Below are 20,649 nucleotides of genomic sequence, written 5' to 3'. Positions count from 1 at the left end.
GCTGCACGCCGCGCCCATGTGCACGGAACAGCCGACTCAACACCGCCTCGGTAAGGGCGGCAGTGATTGCTTTCGTTATTTCATGGTTTATGCGACACGTGGCTGGATTAGCGGCAAATAATGCCGCGGTAGCCTTTACGGGCCGCTATACGTTACAATTTCAGATTTCGAAAAACCGAAACATTTCTTTCTCAATTTTACGAACTTCCCGATTTGGCGAAATAATTCGAGCGCGGTCATCACTTCGTTAAATCGTGTTTCAACTGTGCTTGCTCCTTGCGTGCCCCGTAACTAAAAGAAAAGTTTAGAAGTCGTAACATCGTTACAAATAATGTAACGTGCATTTTTTTTCGCACAAGGAACGGGATGTTTGTGGACCGTTACCTGTGCAGCCCGTTGTTGCCTGTAATCTCTACTGCTTTAAAGTGAAGAGTTCATTGAGAGAATTTCTGGACTTTCCTGACCGTGGCTGGGAGCTGCTGCTTGCCAAATGCTCACATAAAAAAAAGAAAACAGAGTCACTGTCCAAAGGTAAGCCGGAACCTCGGTCCTCCGGCACAGCAATCGAATGCTCTATAGCCATTAGGCCACAATGGAACGCACGTTTCTGTTGCGCCAACACGATCTAGCTCTCTTGAGATCATAGAGAGTTTTAGATTAGGGGACGCAAGCGGCTTGCGTACGCAAGAACTAGGAGCCGTGGTACTGCGCATGCGCAGACCGGTGCGTCGGGTCGTGTGCATGCTGTAAGATTTTTCGGACGATCTCGCCGCTGCCACCATTTGTAAGATTTGGAGTCGGGCTTGTAGGACGATCGGAGGAACTTGGGGCGACAGGACTAGGCGAGCAGGATTTATTTACAGTTTTTACAGTTGAACATGGAGTACATTTACACAGTCTAGCGTGACTCCCAAATGAAGCCCGCAAGACGAAGCATACAGCAAACGAGCACACAGCTCACGAGTACATCGACGAGCACAGAGCACGACGACGAGCACACCCTAGCAGCCGACAACAGCCGCTTATAACCACTCCGTTCGACGTAATCGTTCGACGTCACCGTAGAAAGTCCTCGTGGTCGCCTTTGTGAGAAGAGGGTAGGGGTTTTACACACACACACACACACCGCACAGGTTTCGGTGCTCTCTCCGAGGACCGACGACATTTGCAGCGCAGTCGTCGTGGTATCCATTGTCTGGCGTCCCCGTAGTCAGATGGTCACGCCCGAACCCAGCCGGCGCCTCTGCATTCCAGAGCTGCCATAGTCCGCAGTTCTCCAAAGGAAGTTCACGGTTGGTTAGCGCTGTCCTCGCTGGTTCTCTGAAGGGCGCCACCACCCTGGATTGATCGACGCACCTGCAGCGGGCTGAAATAACTGCAGGCCGATCCTAACAATGCACAGTACCGTCGCCCCTAGTTCTTGCGTACGCAAGCCGCCTGCGTCCCCTAACCTAAATCTCTCTAATCGCCGCGTGTGTCGCATTGCGTAGCAATGATGCACGAGTGGCGCGTGGCATGAGCAAATTGATAGCATTCGATTGACCGCATCACGAAAGCTTATAATTCGCTTCCCGTAGATTCCAAGATGCGCTTTGGATCGGCCAAATTTTTAAACTGTTTCATTACAGCTGGAAACGCCCTCATTTTCTGTGCTTTTAAATTTTATCGTTTTATTTCAATACGTATAGGAGGCGCAACGTATACCGCGATGCATAAATTTATAGCCTGACCGCTTGTGTTTAGAACGAATGTAAAACAGTAGTAATTGATCTGAGAGTTTTTGAGAATTGCTATGTGAAACTTCAACGAAACACTTCAAGGAACACGAATGTAAGTAATGATTTGCTATTTTTAGTGTAAGTATACTGAGAGTAAAAAAAAAGAAATCTGGAATATACAAATATGCACCTGTCTCCTATAGTATATACCTAACTTTTGTAAGGCAGATCACGCAAAAAAGAACTATTATACATGGCTTTTTTTAGGCTCGTATAGCGCAGCTCAGAACGAGCAAAAAAGGAAGGGGGAAGGGGTAATGAAAAGGAACGCAGAACAGGGTGAGCGCTAGTGGCAGTTTGGGCGAGTTGAAATGTCATGACTTTTTTAGTCTTGTATAGCGCAGCTCAGAACGAGCAAAAAGGAAGGTGGAAGGGGTAATGAAGAGGAACGCAGAACAGGGTGTGCGCTAGTGGCAGTTTGGGCGAGTTGGTATGTCATGACTTTTTAGGCTTGTATAGCGCAGCTCAGAACGAGCAAAACGGAAGGTGGAAGGGGTAATGAAAAGGAACGCAGAACAGGGTGAGCTCGAGTGGCAGTTTGGGCGAGTTGGTATGTCAGGACTTTTTTAGGCTTGTATAGCGCAGCTCAGGACGAACAAAAAGGAAGGCAGAAGGGGTAATGAAAAGGAACGCAGAAGAGGGTGAGTTTGCAGGGCGATTTTTCTGGCCTCCCGTCTACTGGCGTGTTAACGGACACCATTTTTTTTCCATGACGCCTCTCTGACCTTCTGTAATCGCGTTTTCGGGATACTCGACAGTGTGCTAAAAAAAACATGGGACGCATTCCAAATTATGGTATACGATCGTGAAGAAGGGTAAAAAGAAGGACACTGACCACTGAATGAATACAAGACGTTTCGGCTCCCCTGACGGGAGCCTCGTTCAGGCTCCCGTCAGGCTCCCGTCAGGGGAGCCGAAACGTCTTTTCTTGTATTCATTCAGTGGTCGGTGTCCTTCTTTTTACCCTTCTTCACGATGCCTCCCGACCAGACGGGCTTCCGTCAAAACCTCGGCTTCGGTATACGATCGTGCATGGTACAACAGCTTGCGACATAATTTTTGGCCTTCATCTTTGTATCGTTGGTCAAGCGTGTTCTTGCTAAACCGAATCACATAGGTATCTATGTCTACTAAATTAAGTTAGGATGTGCAGAATACAGTGTTATTTCTCATTGCTGTGGCAGAGGTAGTCACCTATAGGTAGATGTTGAAAGAACCGGTAGGACAAAGCAAGTTATGTCGGCCAAGTCTAATTTAGTCCAAATGGCAAATTTGCCAGTTCGATTGCCTCGCTGTATAATATCATCATTTAGCGTTCCAGAGCTACAATGCCTATTCCATTCTAACTCCAGTGCGAAATCTCCGGCTCCCAGTCCACTCCCATTGCATCTGTCCAACTGGCGCCATCATTCCATTTTCATTCTTGATATTTTAGATATGCGGAATGACTCCGGTATTAATTCAACTCCAGAGCAGTTGCCACTCCGCAACTCTGGTTGCCATATTTAGGCCACATTTAAGACGTTTTCTGTTTGAAACTTGCAATAATTTGGTTCTTAATGAAGAGTTTCACATAATACCAAATATATTTAGAGAAAAAAAATCTCGTCTTGTCAACCCCGACGAAGACAGCGCAGGTGCACCTGCGGAACACGATCGCCTCACCGGCCCCAACGACCTTGCGAAATCATTCTATTTCAAAAGAAGAACCTTCCCAATCCCTCATCACAAGCTAAGCAGCGCACAGGCAACCACCCTTCGCCAGTTACAGACAAACACGTACCCCTCACTAACGCGTTACCACAGGATCTACCCAGACATCTACCCTAGTAACACTTGCAAGATATGTAAGGCTCAGGCAGCATCGCTTCTCCACATGCTATGCACAATAATGAATACTGTGACCCTCTCGCCGAGATGGCACGCCGCCCTGCGCAGCTCCCACCTCGACGACTAACTCTGAGCTACCCAGCAAGCCCGCAAGGCGGCGAAGAGGCAAGACCTCGACGTCCCCACGTGGGAGGCCTAGGCCCAGCCGACTAAACTGCTGGTTTCAATAAAAGTTTGTTCCTCCTCCTCCCTCTGATGAACACTTGTTTAGAAATGTATTTAGCCCCTATAAGGGTCACCCGACTCTGTGTTCGGAACTGCTCTGCGCAAGCTATACGCCGTGAATTAAATACTCTTCTCGGTTATTATACTGATGAGAAATACAGCCACCGGCACAGTTTCGCACGTGACTGCAATCCGCCCAGTGTATTCCTTCTTGTGCTCTAGATCTTGACCGGGAAACCCCCGATACTGTAGGAAGACATTGAGATGACTCCAATGCCACCACAGCCAATAGAATCCCGAACAACGCCAAGAGCTTCACCGGCAATCTGAAGAAGGGTGCAGCTTGCATGCAGCAGCAGACACGTGCTGTTCGCATTGCCACCCATCTTTAAGCAGGACTAGACAGTTTCAGTTAGCAGGGCTTCGGTGAGGCTGCCTATGCGAAGTTCGCTTTAAATCCTAACGCTTTATTTATTTATTTATTTTTCGCGCCTTTCCTTCGCGTATGCGCGAGTCCTCTAGCAAACGCGCGTGCAAGCGGAATGTGGGCGCCAACGTCGCTGGCACCGTGTCTCAGCCAATCCGGAGGCACGTATAGGTGCTGCGGTACAGTGCACCTAAAGCCTTTTGATGGTCGCGCCTTCGGAAGGCGGCAAACGTCCTGGAGTGACTTTGTGTACGGGAAATGAGTCCGAAGGAAAACCGCCGGTTTTTGTCAACGCGCAGCAGTGCAAATATTTATTATAGCGTTTTTCTTTCTTTTCTTTTTTTTTTTTAGCTGCGCCAAATGTTTCAAAATTGCCTGCGACAGATAACACAACTCTAACCCTGGATCTACTTTACTCGATGAGGCGGCCATTGTATCTACGAGAAGTCAAAATGCTTAATTGAATACTAAACTACAAATACGCTGATTAACTTTTTTAGTTAATTACTCTACGGCACGTATTTCAATTTACGAATTACAGCCGGTGAACTCTCAAAGCGCATCCACTTTGAACGAATTCTTTTTAGTTACTTTTATACAGAAAACGCTCTTTTATGCATTGAAGCACAAAAGTAACTGGAACACCAATGCATATCGTTGGACACTTTGAAAATTAGTATCTCGAAACTGGGGCAGACCTGAGAATTCGTTCCAAGTGGATACGCCTTGAGAACTCACCGCCTATCCCTCGTAGATTAGAATATGTGCCGTAGAATAATCGATTAAAAATCAATAAGCTTAATTGTGTTAACTATTCAATTATAAGCATTTAGATTTCTCGTAGTAGCAATGGTCGCCTCAATGTGTATTCTAGATTAAGGTTTAGAATTGTGCTATCTGCCACAGGCAATTTTTTCAAAATTTGGTGCGGCTAAAAAACAAAGAAAAAAAAACTGTGTTGCTGCTCGTAGGCAAAAATTGGCCATGGCAGAAAATTATCTTCATAGTGCACCAATTTTTTTTTTGTATGTTCTGTTCGCTCTTGCGCCATTGGTTATTACCATATAGTGCTCGCAATATTGTAATAGTTCCTGTTCATACACAATTTTCCTGTTCATACACAATATATATATATATATATATATATATATATAGTTGTTACTTTTTAATAGATCGAACGAGCGGATACGAATGGCCCCATTCCTAGACTTAACTGCTGATCACACTAAAAGCCTCTTTGAAGGCTGTTGCCGAACATTCTACGTCAGCAAGGCGTGATATTGACTGGGGAGGGCCTTGTCTATGAAATAAATCGCACCTGGATCGCATCTTCATCATAGTTAGTTCAAACGACTGAGATTTGTCCGCAGTTTATGCAAATTAGATTTTTTTCGGTAGATGTCATGTGCACACCCTTCCCAGACAGTATATTATGTCTGTTTAACTCAAGGTGCTTGGCGATAGTCCTACGTTTAAGCGCAATATGATTACAGCAGACCAGCCCAGGTTTGAATCGACGACCTCCACACAGCGTTTGCGCATATTTTGAATTTTATGGTATTTCATCCAAGTGACCTGCGAAATGGATTAATACTGGCACTATAAATATAGATGTGAGTGGGTGAAGACGTAGACTCCGAGGCAGAAGAACGCAATTTAAATTTTGGCACACACGACAGTTTACTGCTAAAGAATCTAAAACAAAACCGAAACTGCAAGCTCATTACTTTTACAGCGAAGCGAGCGGCTTCGACATCAACAGCTCTCGCTTTCGCCTTTTCTTTTATTCGTTTATTTTTTCTCCTTTCTTTTTTTTTTTTGGCAACTTTTTGATAGCGTCAGCTGGCTGTGGCGGCGGTGGCCATGTGACCACGAGGCGTGACGCATTGTGCATGCAATGGGCGCCTCCGCTGGACCGGTGGCCGGTGGGGTATCGTCAGCTACTGTCTAGAGCGTGCCCTGTCGTCGCGCTGCTTGCTGCTGCTTGCGTTATTGATATGACCTTGCGGCCAGACAACGGCTACGCCGGGGGGTACTTGTAGAGAACGGATGCGTGACGAGCGCTTGGCTCAACACTTTTCTGCGGTGGCCGACGGGACGGGCGCAGCAACAGGTGAGCGCCTAGCTGATGCGCTTGCTGGCTCAATCGCGCACTATGTAACTGTGGTACACTATCCGCTTTTGGCGTTGCTCTGTCGACTTAAGCTTGCGAAATAAACGCCGGCAGTTCTTTTTCCCCGTTTAGTACAGTACGGCCGGCTTCGAGCATTTTGGTCCAGGTCGCCTGGTCGGGTAATTCGCTTGACATCCGAAACCAGCGCAGAAAGCGCGTGTGATCGTTTTGCTTTCCCGGCGTTTTAAACGATCCCAGTAACCGACGTCCGTTGTATCAGACCTGCCGCTTTTGAGTTGTACTGGTCCTGGGGCAAGTACGGAGAGGGGGTTGTTCTTGAGCACGACCTGCATACCGGTTTTATCTTCTCCTTCTAGGTTTCATTAAAATGTCTAAAACTTTGGAGAGAAAGTGCTCCGAGCGGCTCTGCAAAAACGGCGAAGTGAACAATACCAGATCTAGTAAGTTGATTTATTTTTGTCTATCTTTGATAACTTTCTGTAAGAGATCTCGCACTACTTGAGCATGCAGTAAGTGGTTTCATGTTTTGCGATATATATCTTGATTACACCTCCTTTATGTTGCGCTTGCTGAAGTGATTGGTCTTGTTGCAGATATCTTAGTTTACGTTCGCCTTTTCGTTGACGCCATTTCGTTTGGAGGAAGCATTTACCGCGATTGCAGAACTTTAGCATGATGCATTTAATTTGTTAGCTAGGCTCTTTCCAAAATGTAAACATTTATCGTGTCAACATGCTTCACCATGTGCGCCTAGCTGCCATGTTTCCTGTGGTTCATAAATATCGCATTACTTTGTCAGGACTGCCAGAAGCTGCCGACATAGTGGAAGTGCTCAAGAAAAGATTAGCCTTCCTTTCAGGTATGTTTACATACAGCCTTTCTATTTGGGTTGTTTTTAACTAAGATAACTAACATGTAGTTACACAAGTTATTTGCAAGAATCCTACATGTTCAGCTGTAAGCGTTTGTAATGCTTTTGCTCTCTTTTGCCATTGTTGCAGTATACTCTTTAGAACAGCCTTGACAGCTAGATGATATCTGGCTGTGCCTTGCAAACCTTACAACAGCCAGTGTACATTGAGCTGTGGACCTATGTCTATAGTCGAGCAAAACATGTTTGCAACACAGCTGATATCTTGAACCTCAGGGGCTCTTCTGAAGAACACTCTGTCTCAGGTTGCTTGAGTGATAAGGATTGCTAAGGGCAAGCTAGTACATTGCCACTGGGAGCAAAAGGTGCTTTTGAGGTCTGCAATGCCTAGTCTACTGTAGAGCAAAAGGTAGCTTGGCTCACCACTTGATCTTCAGTTGAAGCAGTTGAAACTTCAAGGAAATGAAAGAAGGATTCATGCAAGCAACAACAAAAATGTTTGCTAATCATGTTACAGTTTCTTGTTCACTACAGTTCTCAAATCCTTCAATATCATTTTTCTGTGCATTGCACTCGCACTTTTACTGCCTGACAGATTAGGTAAGCAAACTTTGCTAATGGCTGTAAGAATCTGGGAATCCATACACCTTGGTTATGAACTATCTAAAGCCATTTCTTACATGTTCAGTTGTCACAAATTTATTTTTGTCCTGAATATATCTGTAAGGATGCCAACATGTGGACGAATTTTGGTTCACAGTTGTAACAGTAATAATAATAATAGTCCGTGCTTTCTCATTGTTTTTGAAGGCACATCATTGCATTATTTACTAACAAGAGAGCTGTTTGTCAGTGGACAACACCTACAAGCGAAAGCACTTGAAACACCTGCCTGAAAGATGCATTTACTCACACTACTTACGTTTACTCGAAAGGTATAAAGGGTCATTAAAGAGAATCACTAAATCAATTGAGACTAAAAAGTCATTTTGAGGCTATATTTCGATTAATTTTGCAGTGATAGGTTGAATATTACAAGAGAAAACAAAGGTCAAAGTTAACTTTTTAAAATTTTGCGCCAAAACCTCAGTGCCATTTTGTCACAGCGACATCGCATATTTCAAGTTAGTCTTTTATGTGCAGGCTGTTGTGTCTCAGTAAATGTAAATGTTCTAGAAACTGGCTAAGTTTTGAGGTTTTGGCCCCTGTAGAATACAATGTAGTTTATTTTTACTGATAAGAAGTTAACTAAGCTTGAGCAGATGCCTTCAAAATCCATGACTTGATGAAAAGGTGTAGGAACTTGAATGCGGCATTGCCATCCATCTTTTTTTTTTTTTCATCTTTTCTGGTTTTCAAATCTGCTTATGGTAAGAGTGGCTTTTTTTCGTATTGTGGAAAGGGTGATTTTCTAATACAGCTGAAATCATCTTTCCCTTTAGTGTCTCATTAAGCTGCGGAAGCTGCATGTACTACTGATAATACTATAGTAGATGTGCTTATCTGTTACTCATCTTATTGCTTAACACACTGATTTCACAGAAATCCGCATTCAGCTTTTCTTCATTGTAAGATACTGAGCTTACTTCCCCGTTGCTTTGTGCTCAGGAGGAGTTGACAAAAATGGCTATACATTACTGTGTGTACCTGCACCATGTGATGACTTCATGTTGCAAGACTTCAGGGAAACACTAGTCTACCTTAGAGGACTTATGGAGTAAGTCTCTTGCTTCTATTTTCTTTTCTTGCTCTTCTGGTGGTTATCTTTATTGTGCGAAAGCTGCACAAACACCGAAAAGTACCATTGTGCCACTGTGTTATGTGTGCCACTAATTGTCGTAACTACTGAGGGGTCTCATTGTCATTGAAATCACCATGTTGAGTGGTTGACCATTTCCGAAATTTGGCTGACATTCTGGCATCTTAAACAAAAATTGAGAAATTCCACTCTGTGAAGGTGGATTACCAGCGGAGCTGTATATAACTATAAATACAGTAAAATAAAACAACAAAGCAATGTAACACAAATATGCCCGTTATATTTATTTGTATTTATGTTTATCTTGTGCCTACAGTAATCATGGCTTTATGGTCGCCATGATAGACGGCCATGGGCTCTGTGACAACACTGGAGGTGTTCTTGGCAAACGTTAGATCTATGCACGACCGATGGCGCATCGTGGAGACATTGGTCTTGGTGTGACGTTAAAGGCCGAATCTTTCCAAGAGAAACACCAAGAACCACTTTTCGTCGGGATTAGACACTACGTTAAAATCACCCCCTATGACGATAGGATTGGGGTCCACCGGGAGGATCCACCCAGATGTGTCGATCATAAAGCCTTTGAGGTCCCTCTTTGAGGTTCCAAGATGAACATATATGGTGGCGACGATTCCATCCCCAGTCTGTGCGGCACACACGTTAGCACATTCCACAGCAAGGCTATCGCCATTGTCGGTATGGCATAGGGTGCAACGGCCGTGCTGTCGTTGTTTGCGTAGATCGCAACGCATGAAACCATCATCCATCACCAGTATTTCGTAAGAAGCCAACAAACAATGACACCAAGGACAACACAGGGGAACTCATCTGTACTTATTGCTAATTGAATTAAAGAAATGATAAATTAATGGACATGAAAGTGGATGAAAAAATTACTTGCTGCAGGTGGGGAACGATCCCATGTCTTTGCGATACTCATGCGATGCTCTACCAGTTGAGCTACTGCAGCACCGTTTCCCCATCCACTTTCTTGGTTATTTATGTTTTACTACTAGAACTAACCCTGGGAGTGTTAGCCAGCGCCACAACTCGCAAACCTTGGCGGCAGATGTGGAACATTCTTTCTGCCACAAACGTCATGAGTATGTGATCTTTTTGGTTGAAGGCAACTGGTCAATAAACCCAAGCATGCTACCTGAAGGCATCAATGTTGCCGGATTCGGGGCCCTTGTCAAGCTGTGACATCATGTCCCTCTGCAAGACGGCAGATGAGTGGACTGGCTGCAGCGCATCGGACTGCCGCTATCTGATCAGGGCCAGGATTTGCACATTTGTGGTCATCATTTTACATTGGAGGATTACTACTGCAGTAGCGTTTTGCGAGTCCGGTATTCGGGTAAATGCAAGTGCAAGGGGACATGGCCTGGCCGTTTGACCGTGCCGTTTAACGAGATGAGCAGAAGCGCAAATGTGAATGGTCTGCGCAGTGCAGCCACCTGGTGGCACAGAGCTCAACCATACACAGTAGCAGTAACAATATGTATTCTTTCTTGCTGCTGGTGTAAATTTTTCGCAGGAGTGTAATCATCAACACATTGTTTTTGTAAATGTTTAAAATGTTTTACCCTTGGTTAGAGCAATATTCGTGCTTTGTTTGGCCGATTAAGCTCTGCGCCAACAAGTGGCTGGACCGTGCAGACCGATCAAGCCGCCCACGTACGTATATGCTGAAGTTCCTTCATCAGCTTGAGTTTATGCCTCCAGCCATCTGTTGAAACGCCCAGCTCGCCTGTGGTTACTGGAATACCAGACATGTTCGACGCTGCTACAGAATGCTCACAACGTATGCTGCTTTGATAGCTCTCGCTTGAGGTCGACTGCCAAGCAGCTGGCAGCGTTTGGAGAGGCTTCAGGCTGTCGTTCCTAGAGAACTGAAAGTCGACGACACGATGTGCCATGATGACACAGAGTGAGTGAAGGCGGAGCTTGGCCCCGATCACTCGGCGAACGAGTTGAGGAGAAAATGCATGACTATGGAGGAGGGTAACTTGTAATCGTCCATAGGTCTCTTAATATGAGATGCTTCACACAAATTCACATGCTGGAAACTAGCCTGAGACAGCTCCGCTATAAGAACTTGCTGAATAGCTGAACTTCCAATGCTTCTATGTTATTATTAATATTAAGTGTTTTGTTTTTTTTACAACATTACTCATCCAATGACTTCCATTTGGGACCTATTAGAATCAGTTGACATATCAAGCCCTGCCAAACCCATTGTCCATTTATCGCTAATCCTAATAGGCATTCGAACACAAATTCGCATGACCTTAATCTGCTACCACGACTTACAAGGCTTTATCTAATACATTGACAGTTGGCCTAATCTGTATTTCTGTTAGCCTAGTACATTGTAATATGCACAAATACAAATTACCTATAGACTACTAATCTACCCAATGCAAATTCCTGCTGAAATGACAAGAAACTAATAAAAAGTTGTACTAAATAAGTATAAACTCCTGTCAGACTAATTAATTTCTTAATACTACTTCAAATACAAATCTATTTCGACTAACACAAATCCTTATTAGAACTTTTGCTAGGGTGACCACCTAGCCTCACAGGCTGTTTTTCATTGCAGCTGCCATCAAATGTATGTGTGCGCCATTTCAAAGAATTGGAATCTGTACTTTTGCACGGAGTCATCTTTAGTAATATTCGAAGACGTAGGCATCGATGGTTTATGTTGAAGTTGGTGTTGCTCTGTCATTGTCGTACCTTTCTTTGTTTCATTTTTTCTTAGTGAGGATGATGATGGAAAAGTGACTGTGGTGGTGCAAGGCGACAGTGCTTGGGGCAAGAAACTTGATTGTGTCAAGGCGACCATGCAGGTAATGGCTTCTTGCAATCATTGCTTTTGATATCTGTTGATTATAATTGAACCTCAAACTGCCTGGTATCGGTACATGGCAGTTCTCTATCATGTGAAACACGCTGTTGAATAATGTTCACCTTGCTTTTCTGTAACTGCATGATTGATAAAATGAATAAATGACCTTACAAGACCTCGATGATTGCATGTTGACAGAAATAGTTAAGCATTGTAGTTTTCATGCACTACGAACAAAGATGTAAATGGCACAAAAACAAATGCTAAATTCCAGCTGAGGTTTTATTAGCAGACACCCCGAATTTATACAATCTGTTGAAACAGCAATGACAGAAACATTTCTGGTGACAAAGAAGTAACCAAAATGAAATATATATATATATATATATGTACACAAAAAGATCATGCATAATTAAGGTCACCTTTACCATTTGTTGCCCCCATCCAAAAAGCCAGTCCTTTTCCTAAAATGGCTGTGGGTGGCTTGCTGACCCATGCACCTTGCTCCTGTGCCATTTGTGCTGCTTCTATGATTATGCGGGTGTGATTGTCCCTGTGTTTATGAACTACATTTTTCTATTCAAAGCAAGGCATGCAGCCACACGTGTTGTTATTTAGTGCCATAGACAGAGTGTCGAACCGAAATGTATTTTTGTTCCAGTGTTCATTCTGGTTCATAGAAAACAGTTCAGTTCCAGTTCAACTCCGGAGAAAAAATATAATGGTTCAAACCGGTACAAGTTTATATGCATAACCGAAGAATAATTACAGGAAAACAGAACAATTTTATTTTGTACAAGAACACAGCACTGCTGCTAAGCTGCACTGAAAGATTACGCCCGTTGTTCTTCAGATTGCACGTAGTTACAAAGCAATTATGCAGATCCAACATTAATGCTCGAATCTATGTCAAGTGTAGCTTTATTCAGGGAGAGCGAGAGGCAGTGGGCGGGGGGGGGGGGGGGTTACAAACACACTGAGCAAACGCAAAGGTCCTCCAGCTTGCTACAATGCTCAAAAGAAAAGGGAAGCGGAGTAAAATTGGGGACTAAGGAGTAATGATGAGGACAAGAAGTAGGATGTGATTACATACATGTTCATAATTTGAAGGGCCTGTTCACTGCCTTGTATCTAGGCCTGTGTTAACTAAGTATTCTAAGAAAGCCTTGATGAACTCGCCTCATTGATATGTCCAGTCAATTGCCCAGTAACCCTTTTTCACTAAATGGCCTATTTTTAATTGACGCTAACAAAGAGATCAATGCCTGCTGTTCGAAGCCATACTGGGGACAAGAAACAAGTATATATTTGCTCCACTGTCTCGGGCACCATGTACGCATCACAGTCTAGCTGTGCGTCAGGCTCGATGCAAATATTGTCGCGTTAGCACAACACCTAGTTTGCCCCCTGACACAATAGTACACTGAAAATCATACTAACTGTGCTGCCACGTTTAAAACTGCGGGAGCACGTTGTGTATTTACAAATGAGGTAGGATAGTTTAGCTACAAGTTCAGGTGGTGCATGGATAAAAAGCTCTAGAATAGGTGGCCATCCTGAACCGAAAACTAATTTTTTCCTTCCAGTTTAACTCCGAGGTGAAAAAAAACGGTTTAGTTCCTGCTTGAACAAAAAATAATCTTTTTTGTCTAGTTTTCGGTTCAGTTCTGGTTCGATACCCTGGCCCCACCCTAAAACAAAAAACTTTTCTGTTATTTACATTGTTGGCATGCTCACTCGAGCATCTTACAGGCCTTGTACAGAGAAGCCTCTATATTGCCATTTGTGTCGGCTTGCAGCAAATTGGTTAAGAAAGGCATTCTGCACACGTGCTTCTTGAGCACCCTTGACAGATCTTGTCATCATGTCATGGGCGTTAGCTTCCAAGCCCAAGTGAATCGCCTTAGGGGTACAGGCTACCATGAATTGCTATTGGTGTCTGCTGTTGAGGCAATCTGCAGGAAAAAAAATGTCCAACGCAGTGAAAGAATACAAGAATCCGACAGGGTCGCATTAAATGTTTCATCGCTTGAAAAAAGATAGACATGCTTGGGCATCCAGGTGGCATTTTTTCTGCCCCGCATAAACTCTCCCAGCTATTGAAAATAACCTATACAACCAAAAGACCAAAAGGCCAATTCAAGGTCAAGCATAGCACTAAGTATGTTAATTGCATACTTACAGTCATGTACACTATCTCACTGTCTTGCAGGGCTTTTTATACAGGGCAATGGGCACATGCTTCAATGAATAAGTGCGTGCCAACAATGCGCCTTTTGAATGCATACGAAATAAAAAGACAATGTAAGTTAACGAAGGTAAAACTACTAATTCATGTCAGCTATATTTAGCAGGAAAAGTATTCCTGATAAACAATTCAAAGTCAACTAGGAAAGGCTGCCCATGTGTATGTCTTTACAGCTTTTGTGATAACAACAGTTCCAGAGGTCCCTGGTTAATGACTTCACCTGTGAACGCCTTATTTCAGCCACATGGACAAGCTTGGTGAACAAAATTATCATGACTTATCACTACACCTAAGTGGAAGGGATTCCTCATTTTCCTTTCCCTTGTTTCTTTTTTTCTTTTCCCTGCAGGAAGTGCTGGGTTCAAGGTTGAACGCCATCCTAGTCCACCACCCACACAAGACCTGGGATGCCCGGTCGTCCTTCAGGGAAAAACACACCTCACTGGTAGGGCAGCCACACATTTCTTTTTCCACACGTATGCGCCAAGCATTTTTTTTTTATTTACTATCATTGTGATGTATCACCTAATCCTTTGAAGCAGTGCTCACAGAATTCTCTTGCCGCGTGACCTGCCTAATATATACGGCAGTTACATATGTCCTTCCCCCGGCCTGTTGATTTTTTGCATAGCTGCAAGCTTCCCGACTTAATGCACAGAGTTGGAGGGATTTGATGCTTAAACATTACTTGCACATTTAACGCAAGGAAAAATTAAGTGTATCAGAATTCTTCACCAGAAAATGCTTTATGCCTTTTGTTATAGTCTTATGTGACTGCTCAGGCGCTAGCAAAATATCCTTGTGGAACAATCAGGGTAGACAGGCCACATGCATTTATTAATTTTGCTAATGTAGATATTCAAGAAAAGGTCCTGCCTCTTCCAAACTTTCTGCCTTAAATTAATATGCACACCCCGAGTAAATATTTTTTTCCAAGGCCAATCGGAAGTAAAATTCATTTCAGCTGCTACCATTAATGCTTTGCAGTTGCATGCAATTGCCCAATTTGTGGTAGTTCCTGTCTGGAATCATTTCGTGCATTTAGCTGGCACGCAGAGAAAGCGCTCACTTAAGTGAACACAAGTAAAGTATTTTATTTCAGAAAAGTTGCTTATTCCTGAGGCTCTCAATAGTACTTGAGCACCGTGGGGTAGCGCTTTTGTGAGTGGAGGCCAGGATTTGAAATGCGGGCCTGTAGGGTCCTCATAGCCACCGTCTTCTTCAGTGCTCGCATCCGAGGACATTTGATGACTCAAGGTAAAATATGTACATCCACAGCACTAAAACCATTGTTTGTTTCACTGAACTTATGTGAATTATGTCCAGAAAATGTCGCCATCCTGTCAGTGCCTCATGCCACAAATCGTTTGAAAATCCATTCAAGCATGAAGAAAGGAAAAAAAAAAGTGCTGCCTTCATCCGGAAACGTTGTTAAGTGGACTTGTTACACGAAAAAGTTATCGAAAGCTAGTTCTGCCACACCAAGTAACCGGGGAACGTGAGCTTGCATGCGTATCAGGTGGTGCACGTCTGACCTGAATGCATATCTTTGCCTGTTTGGTAAGGCCCGACACATGACTGCAGAGGGTTAAAGGTCATCTGGTTCAAGCTAGCATTCAACTGGACCCAGTTAACATAATCTTTGGAGCTGTTTTATCCTTAGCTGGACCCCCCCCCCTCCCCCCAAGAAGAAGAAAAATGTAAAATCAGTGAAGCAGAGCTTTCCTCTAGACGCTTTAGCCGCCAGTATCATACACACCTGGTGCACAGTTAATTATTTTGGGACTTGTTCATTTCTAGCTGACCAGAGCTGTCTTACTGGGGCCAAAATGCTGTTATTTAACCAAACAAAAAGCACATTTACCTCTGGGTGATATCCATCTTATGTATGTATGGGGCAACCAATGTTGTCCTGATGTCCTGATACAGTCGAACCCGGCTATATCGAACTCGCAAAACACGCCTATCAGTTCGATATAGAGCATAATTCGATATAAGCCTGCTAAATAATTGGACATCATAAAAGCACATATCATTTGTAAAATCACTTTATTGATGAACCTAGCTTAGTTTCGCATGAAACAGTCCTGCATTTTCTTCTGCTTAAGCAATTTCGCTGCCTGCGGCACACGCACTTCTCCACATTGTCTAAGGAGTCGGTTAGAGCAGCTGAGGCCGCAACCTTCCGCATTCCCGCAGAAGCACCGGACTAGTGCGAGCGCACCAATGACTTCGGAGGATGTGGGCAAAGGACTGTTGTTGCTTTTCTCATCGTGCCCACTTTCACTTGTGCTCGGTACGACGTCAGCACTGTAGTCTTCGCTTTCGGGCTCTCCCGTGGTCGCGACACCATCATTTGCACTCACAAATTCGTCCACCGTTAATTCGTCAACCGCTTCCAGAAATTCTGACAGCTTGCTCCAAACTTCGGCAACACCGGCAGCGGCTTTGTCGCATTCATCAGAATTTACACTCATCACCGAGCACGCGGAAGCTGGTACGGCTGAAGCAATTTTGAATGAATCGCTCATACACGGCCATGCATATGCGTCGGGCGCCACGGGCTTCGGGTTGCGAGTTTGGCCGCTTTAGCCCTAATCTCCCCCTTATTCTTCGAGATCGTGCTGAGAGTGCTCCTCGGAATCTTGCACACTGCGGGGACATCCGACTTCTCACCGCATTCAACCCGTTTTATAATTTCTAGCTTCACGACGAAATGCAAATTCTGCCGCTTCATCACGGCAACACTCCGGCAGAAGGCCCACAAGGCGTGCACGAAATGAACCAGAAAAGCAGCGAGACAACTCGCACTTCCGCCATCTTGCAGACGAGGGCACAAGAGCCTCTGATTGGCTGTCTCAGCAAGCGCTGCGGCCGGGCCAGGATCATTTTTTGCAGGGGGGTGTCAACGGCTTGTCCGAGGCAGCGCATTCTCGATAGGTAGAGCGGTTGGATGGAGCCACGCTGCCGGGTTTTTCCGCCACCGCGAGGGAAAGCCAACTTCTGGGGGCACTTTTCCGCCGATTGATGTTCGATATATCGGGAGTCGCTCCTATTTTTGTTCGATGTAAGCATAATTTTTGCTATATATACTCATTGTAACTATACCGTGTCCAGAAATTGTTCGATATATAGAATAATTCAACGTAAACGAGTTCGATATAGTCGGGTTCGACAGTATAGACCACAGTGTAATTGTAAATATAACTTACTCAATTGAAGGTTGCTTGTTGTTCAAAAGCTTTACACATGTCTTGTTCTGCCGCAAACTGCACTACCACTACTTGTATATGCTAAAGGAGGTAACCAACCAAAAGAAATCAATACAGTAAGGTTGCATATGCGTTTAAGCTGTCACTTAGCCTAGGTATCAGATAAACTTTACACACCACTGTGGCGAGCACTTAATCAATAATTTGGGCTGACCAGTATTCTCACTTATAGGTTGCACCAATAATCACTGTTGTGGCTTATTCAATATCGTGTCAACCAGGGACAGTATTTCCGAGCGATCACTTTCAGGGACACTTTCACAATATTTCATCATGACGCTAGCATCTGTGTCTACAGGCAACAGCCTTCCTGCCGCATTGCCAAGCACGCCGCATTACCATAGTGCCAGAAATGCTGTCATTTATAAACACTGATGCATCCAGCATTAATAAAGCAAAATCTTGTGAAAGTATCGCTGAAAGTCATTGCCCGAGAATATCGCCCCAAAATAGCGCTGTGCATTGCACTGAATTTCTGGGGTAAACTTTCTTATCCTTGGAAGTGTGGTAGTACTTCTGTATGCATCAGTATCAGTGTATAATTTTATCCCAGATGCCTTGGCGCAAGCACAGTGTAACTTGGAACTGTTTCTTAAACTTCGCATCAGCGCCTCCAATTTAGCTTCTGCAACACTTCGGCACTTTTCTCATTTCAGCTGAAGAATGTGACGCAGCCCAAGCTGTTCAAGCTAGTCAGTCCCCTGCAATTGACCCCCGAATTCGGTGGTACCTTGCAGTATGACCATCTTGACTGGTTGAGCAGGCAGTTGGTGAGTGGTAATTTTCGCGTTTGCTTGTTGTTTCCTCTTGTTTGTAAGTTTTGTCATAATCTTCGTCACCTTGTCATAATCTGTCATTAACTTCACCTTGTCATTATCCTCATAATCATGCCATAATCTGTAGCAATCGTCGTCGTAATCCTGTACAGTTCCTCGGTAGCAATGAACAGCCTCTGAGCCCAACTCATTATGCTATCCAAGGCACAGTTAGCATACTGACTGAATAATCTAGTTAACAGTGCTCCGGGTGACTGTGTGCAGGCTGTGGAGAAGTATGTGAAGGAGGTGCAGCTTCTGGTGAAGCACACAGATGGTGCACTGAGCGCCTGCCGTAGTCAACAGGGGTCGGCCAGGTCTCCTCGTATCCCCCTCGAAATTGGCCCTACCATGGTGGAGGTGATTGCCAGAACAATCCAAAGTGGTATGAATGTACTAATGCATGTGGACTTCAATTTGTGATGTATAATTCTGCAGCAATTTGCACCCAAGTTTATTTTTGTTTGCCTTGTTTCCTGTGTGTCCTAAGCAAGGCCTAGAAAAGAAATAACGGACATCTTTTAAGGGAGAATGCAGGATATAAAACAATGTAAAAGAAAATTTCAGTTCTGGTATTTTATTCACAATTCAATGCTCAGGTATTCCATTTCTAGGTATAAAGACGAAAGCAATATTTTTGTGCTATAAAACAGTGAAAGGTGCATCTGGTGTAGTCATGATAACTCCAGAAAAAAAAAATTGGTTTTTTCTTGAGTACCTGAAGCACGGCCATCAGCTATTGCTGCAACTCACTCATAAACTAGGGTGGTTGCTTGGGAAAATGACGTACAGCGCGAATGACAAGGACTGCGAGAGACGACTTACACAGCACTGACTTCCAACATTTTATTGCGTTGCCACATCGTGTGTGTATATATATATATATATATATATATATATATATATATATATATATATATATATATATATATATATATATACCCCTTGTGACTGCCTTTCATTTTCTGCGCATGCCCCCTCTTGTATATATACGCACGACGTGGCAACGCAATACAATATTGTTGGAAGTCAGCGCTGTCTATGTCGTCGCTCGCAGTCCTTGTCCTTCGCGCTGTACGTCATTTTTTTATCACTCATAAAGGTATGGAAACCAGTCTCTGTTGCCTCTGGCTTCCCATCTTTTCTTGAAGGGGTCCTGAACCACCCCTCGGGCTTGGTAAAAAGACATAGTCTGCGGATAGCATATGCTGCTGTGACCTTTATTTCTACTTTCCTGTCACTTTACCTCCCCCTCCCCTCTCTCCCCAGCATAGGGTAGCAAACCTAATCTTCTCATCTGGTTAACTTCCCTGCTTTTCCCCTTTCTTCTGTCTCTCACTCTCTCTCTCAGCCAAGTTTTGCAGTTGCGCGGGGCGTGTGGAGCTCGCAAGCATAGCATAAAGTCACCTTTCTCTCAAACGCTTCAACAGAAGCCTGCTGCTCACTTTTTTCTGGACCCTTTATTTCGTAAAAAAGCAGATTCCCATATGTGGCTGCTATTGGCCAACAGCTGATGTCAATCTTGGATCAATGCGCGTCTTCCTACTGTTACTGTGTATATTTATTGATGCAGTTTAATAAGCAGGCTGAAGTAAGCGAAAATCTGCTTCCGAATTTTTATAATAATTACGTACTTCTGGAAGAAGCCGACTATTGTCTGTTCATGCTCGGCAGCAGCCATCCGCGTAGCAGTTAAGCTTTGGCCACCCTGCTTATCATTGTCGTAGCCGTCGAGTCTTGCTAAATTGTCGGGTCTTGCTAAATGCTCAATTAGCCTCAAACCACGCAAAACTTAAGGTAAGACCACACGCACGCTTGCTAGCGCGCTGTCACTCCCGGCCGCTCCTGGTTAGACGCTTTGGCAGATAGTGCTTCAAAATGCAGAAGTTTAATGTGGTTGCTTCACCAGCTGGACCATCGGTAAAGCTGGTGAAGGACAAAGCCAGTCCGCACCACATAGCACAGTCAATAAAGCACATGAGCGCGAGCACGCATTCAAGCCCTGTCATGCATAGCCCTGTCATGCATAAATGTCATGCATAGGCACTACATTTGCACTTAGCTGCATTCTGCTATATAGCGCAGATACCGCAGCCGCAGCAGGGTGCCGCGACGAGTCCACTGGCTAAGTGCTCTGAGGCTTGATGAGGACAACTGAATTTGGCTTACGTTTGGCACGTCGCAGGTGCCAAAATCGGAAGTACTAGTGGGCTCTACGTTAACATCCAAAATCAAATTTGAACTGTGTGCCACGGTGACTTTCAGTAGGCGGAGCATTGTGGGCATGCCCCGTTCCACAGTAGCCTTTGCAGTGCAATGCATCGAAGAAGGAGCGGAAGCACCACGAAGGGCATGTTTGATCGCAAATAACTCGCTTCAGCCGAACACATTGAAGTACTTGTCGCGGTAAAGTATTTCTGAAACAGCCTATTT

At 44.3% G+C, this 20,649-nt stretch overlaps 1 protein-coding gene across 1 annotated transcript in view; it reads left to right on the top strand.

Moving 5' to 3' along the window:
• The first annotated feature begins 5,448 nt into the window (after positions 1-5,448).
• The window catches only part of LOC126545325 (SEC14 domain and spectrin repeat-containing protein 1-like), a 52,689-nt gene continuing 37,488 nt past the window's right edge, over positions 5,449-20,649 (top strand). Inside the window, exons 1-8 of the mRNA XM_050193133.3 lie at positions 5,449-6,373; positions 6,751-6,834; positions 7,194-7,253; positions 8,874-8,982; positions 11,795-11,882; positions 14,479-14,574; positions 18,058-18,171; positions 18,442-18,601. Coding sequence (XP_050049090.1) covers positions 6,310-6,373; positions 6,751-6,834; positions 7,194-7,253; positions 8,874-8,982; positions 11,795-11,882; positions 14,479-14,574; positions 18,058-18,171; positions 18,442-18,601 — 775 coding nt within the window. The 5' untranslated portion in view covers positions 5,449-6,309. The remainder of the gene's footprint in view (positions 6,374-6,750; positions 6,835-7,193; positions 7,254-8,873; positions 8,983-11,794; positions 11,883-14,478; positions 14,575-18,057; positions 18,172-18,441; positions 18,602-20,649) is intronic.

The sequence above is a fragment of the Dermacentor andersoni genome, chromosome 3 (assembly GCF_023375885.2).
Source record: "Dermacentor andersoni chromosome 3, qqDerAnde1_hic_scaffold, whole genome shotgun sequence".
Taxonomy (NCBI): Eukaryota; Metazoa; Arthropoda; class Arachnida; order Ixodida; family Ixodidae; genus Dermacentor; species Dermacentor andersoni.
Note: the sequence above shows the minus strand (reverse complement) of the source record. Positions and strands in the feature narration are given on the sequence as shown.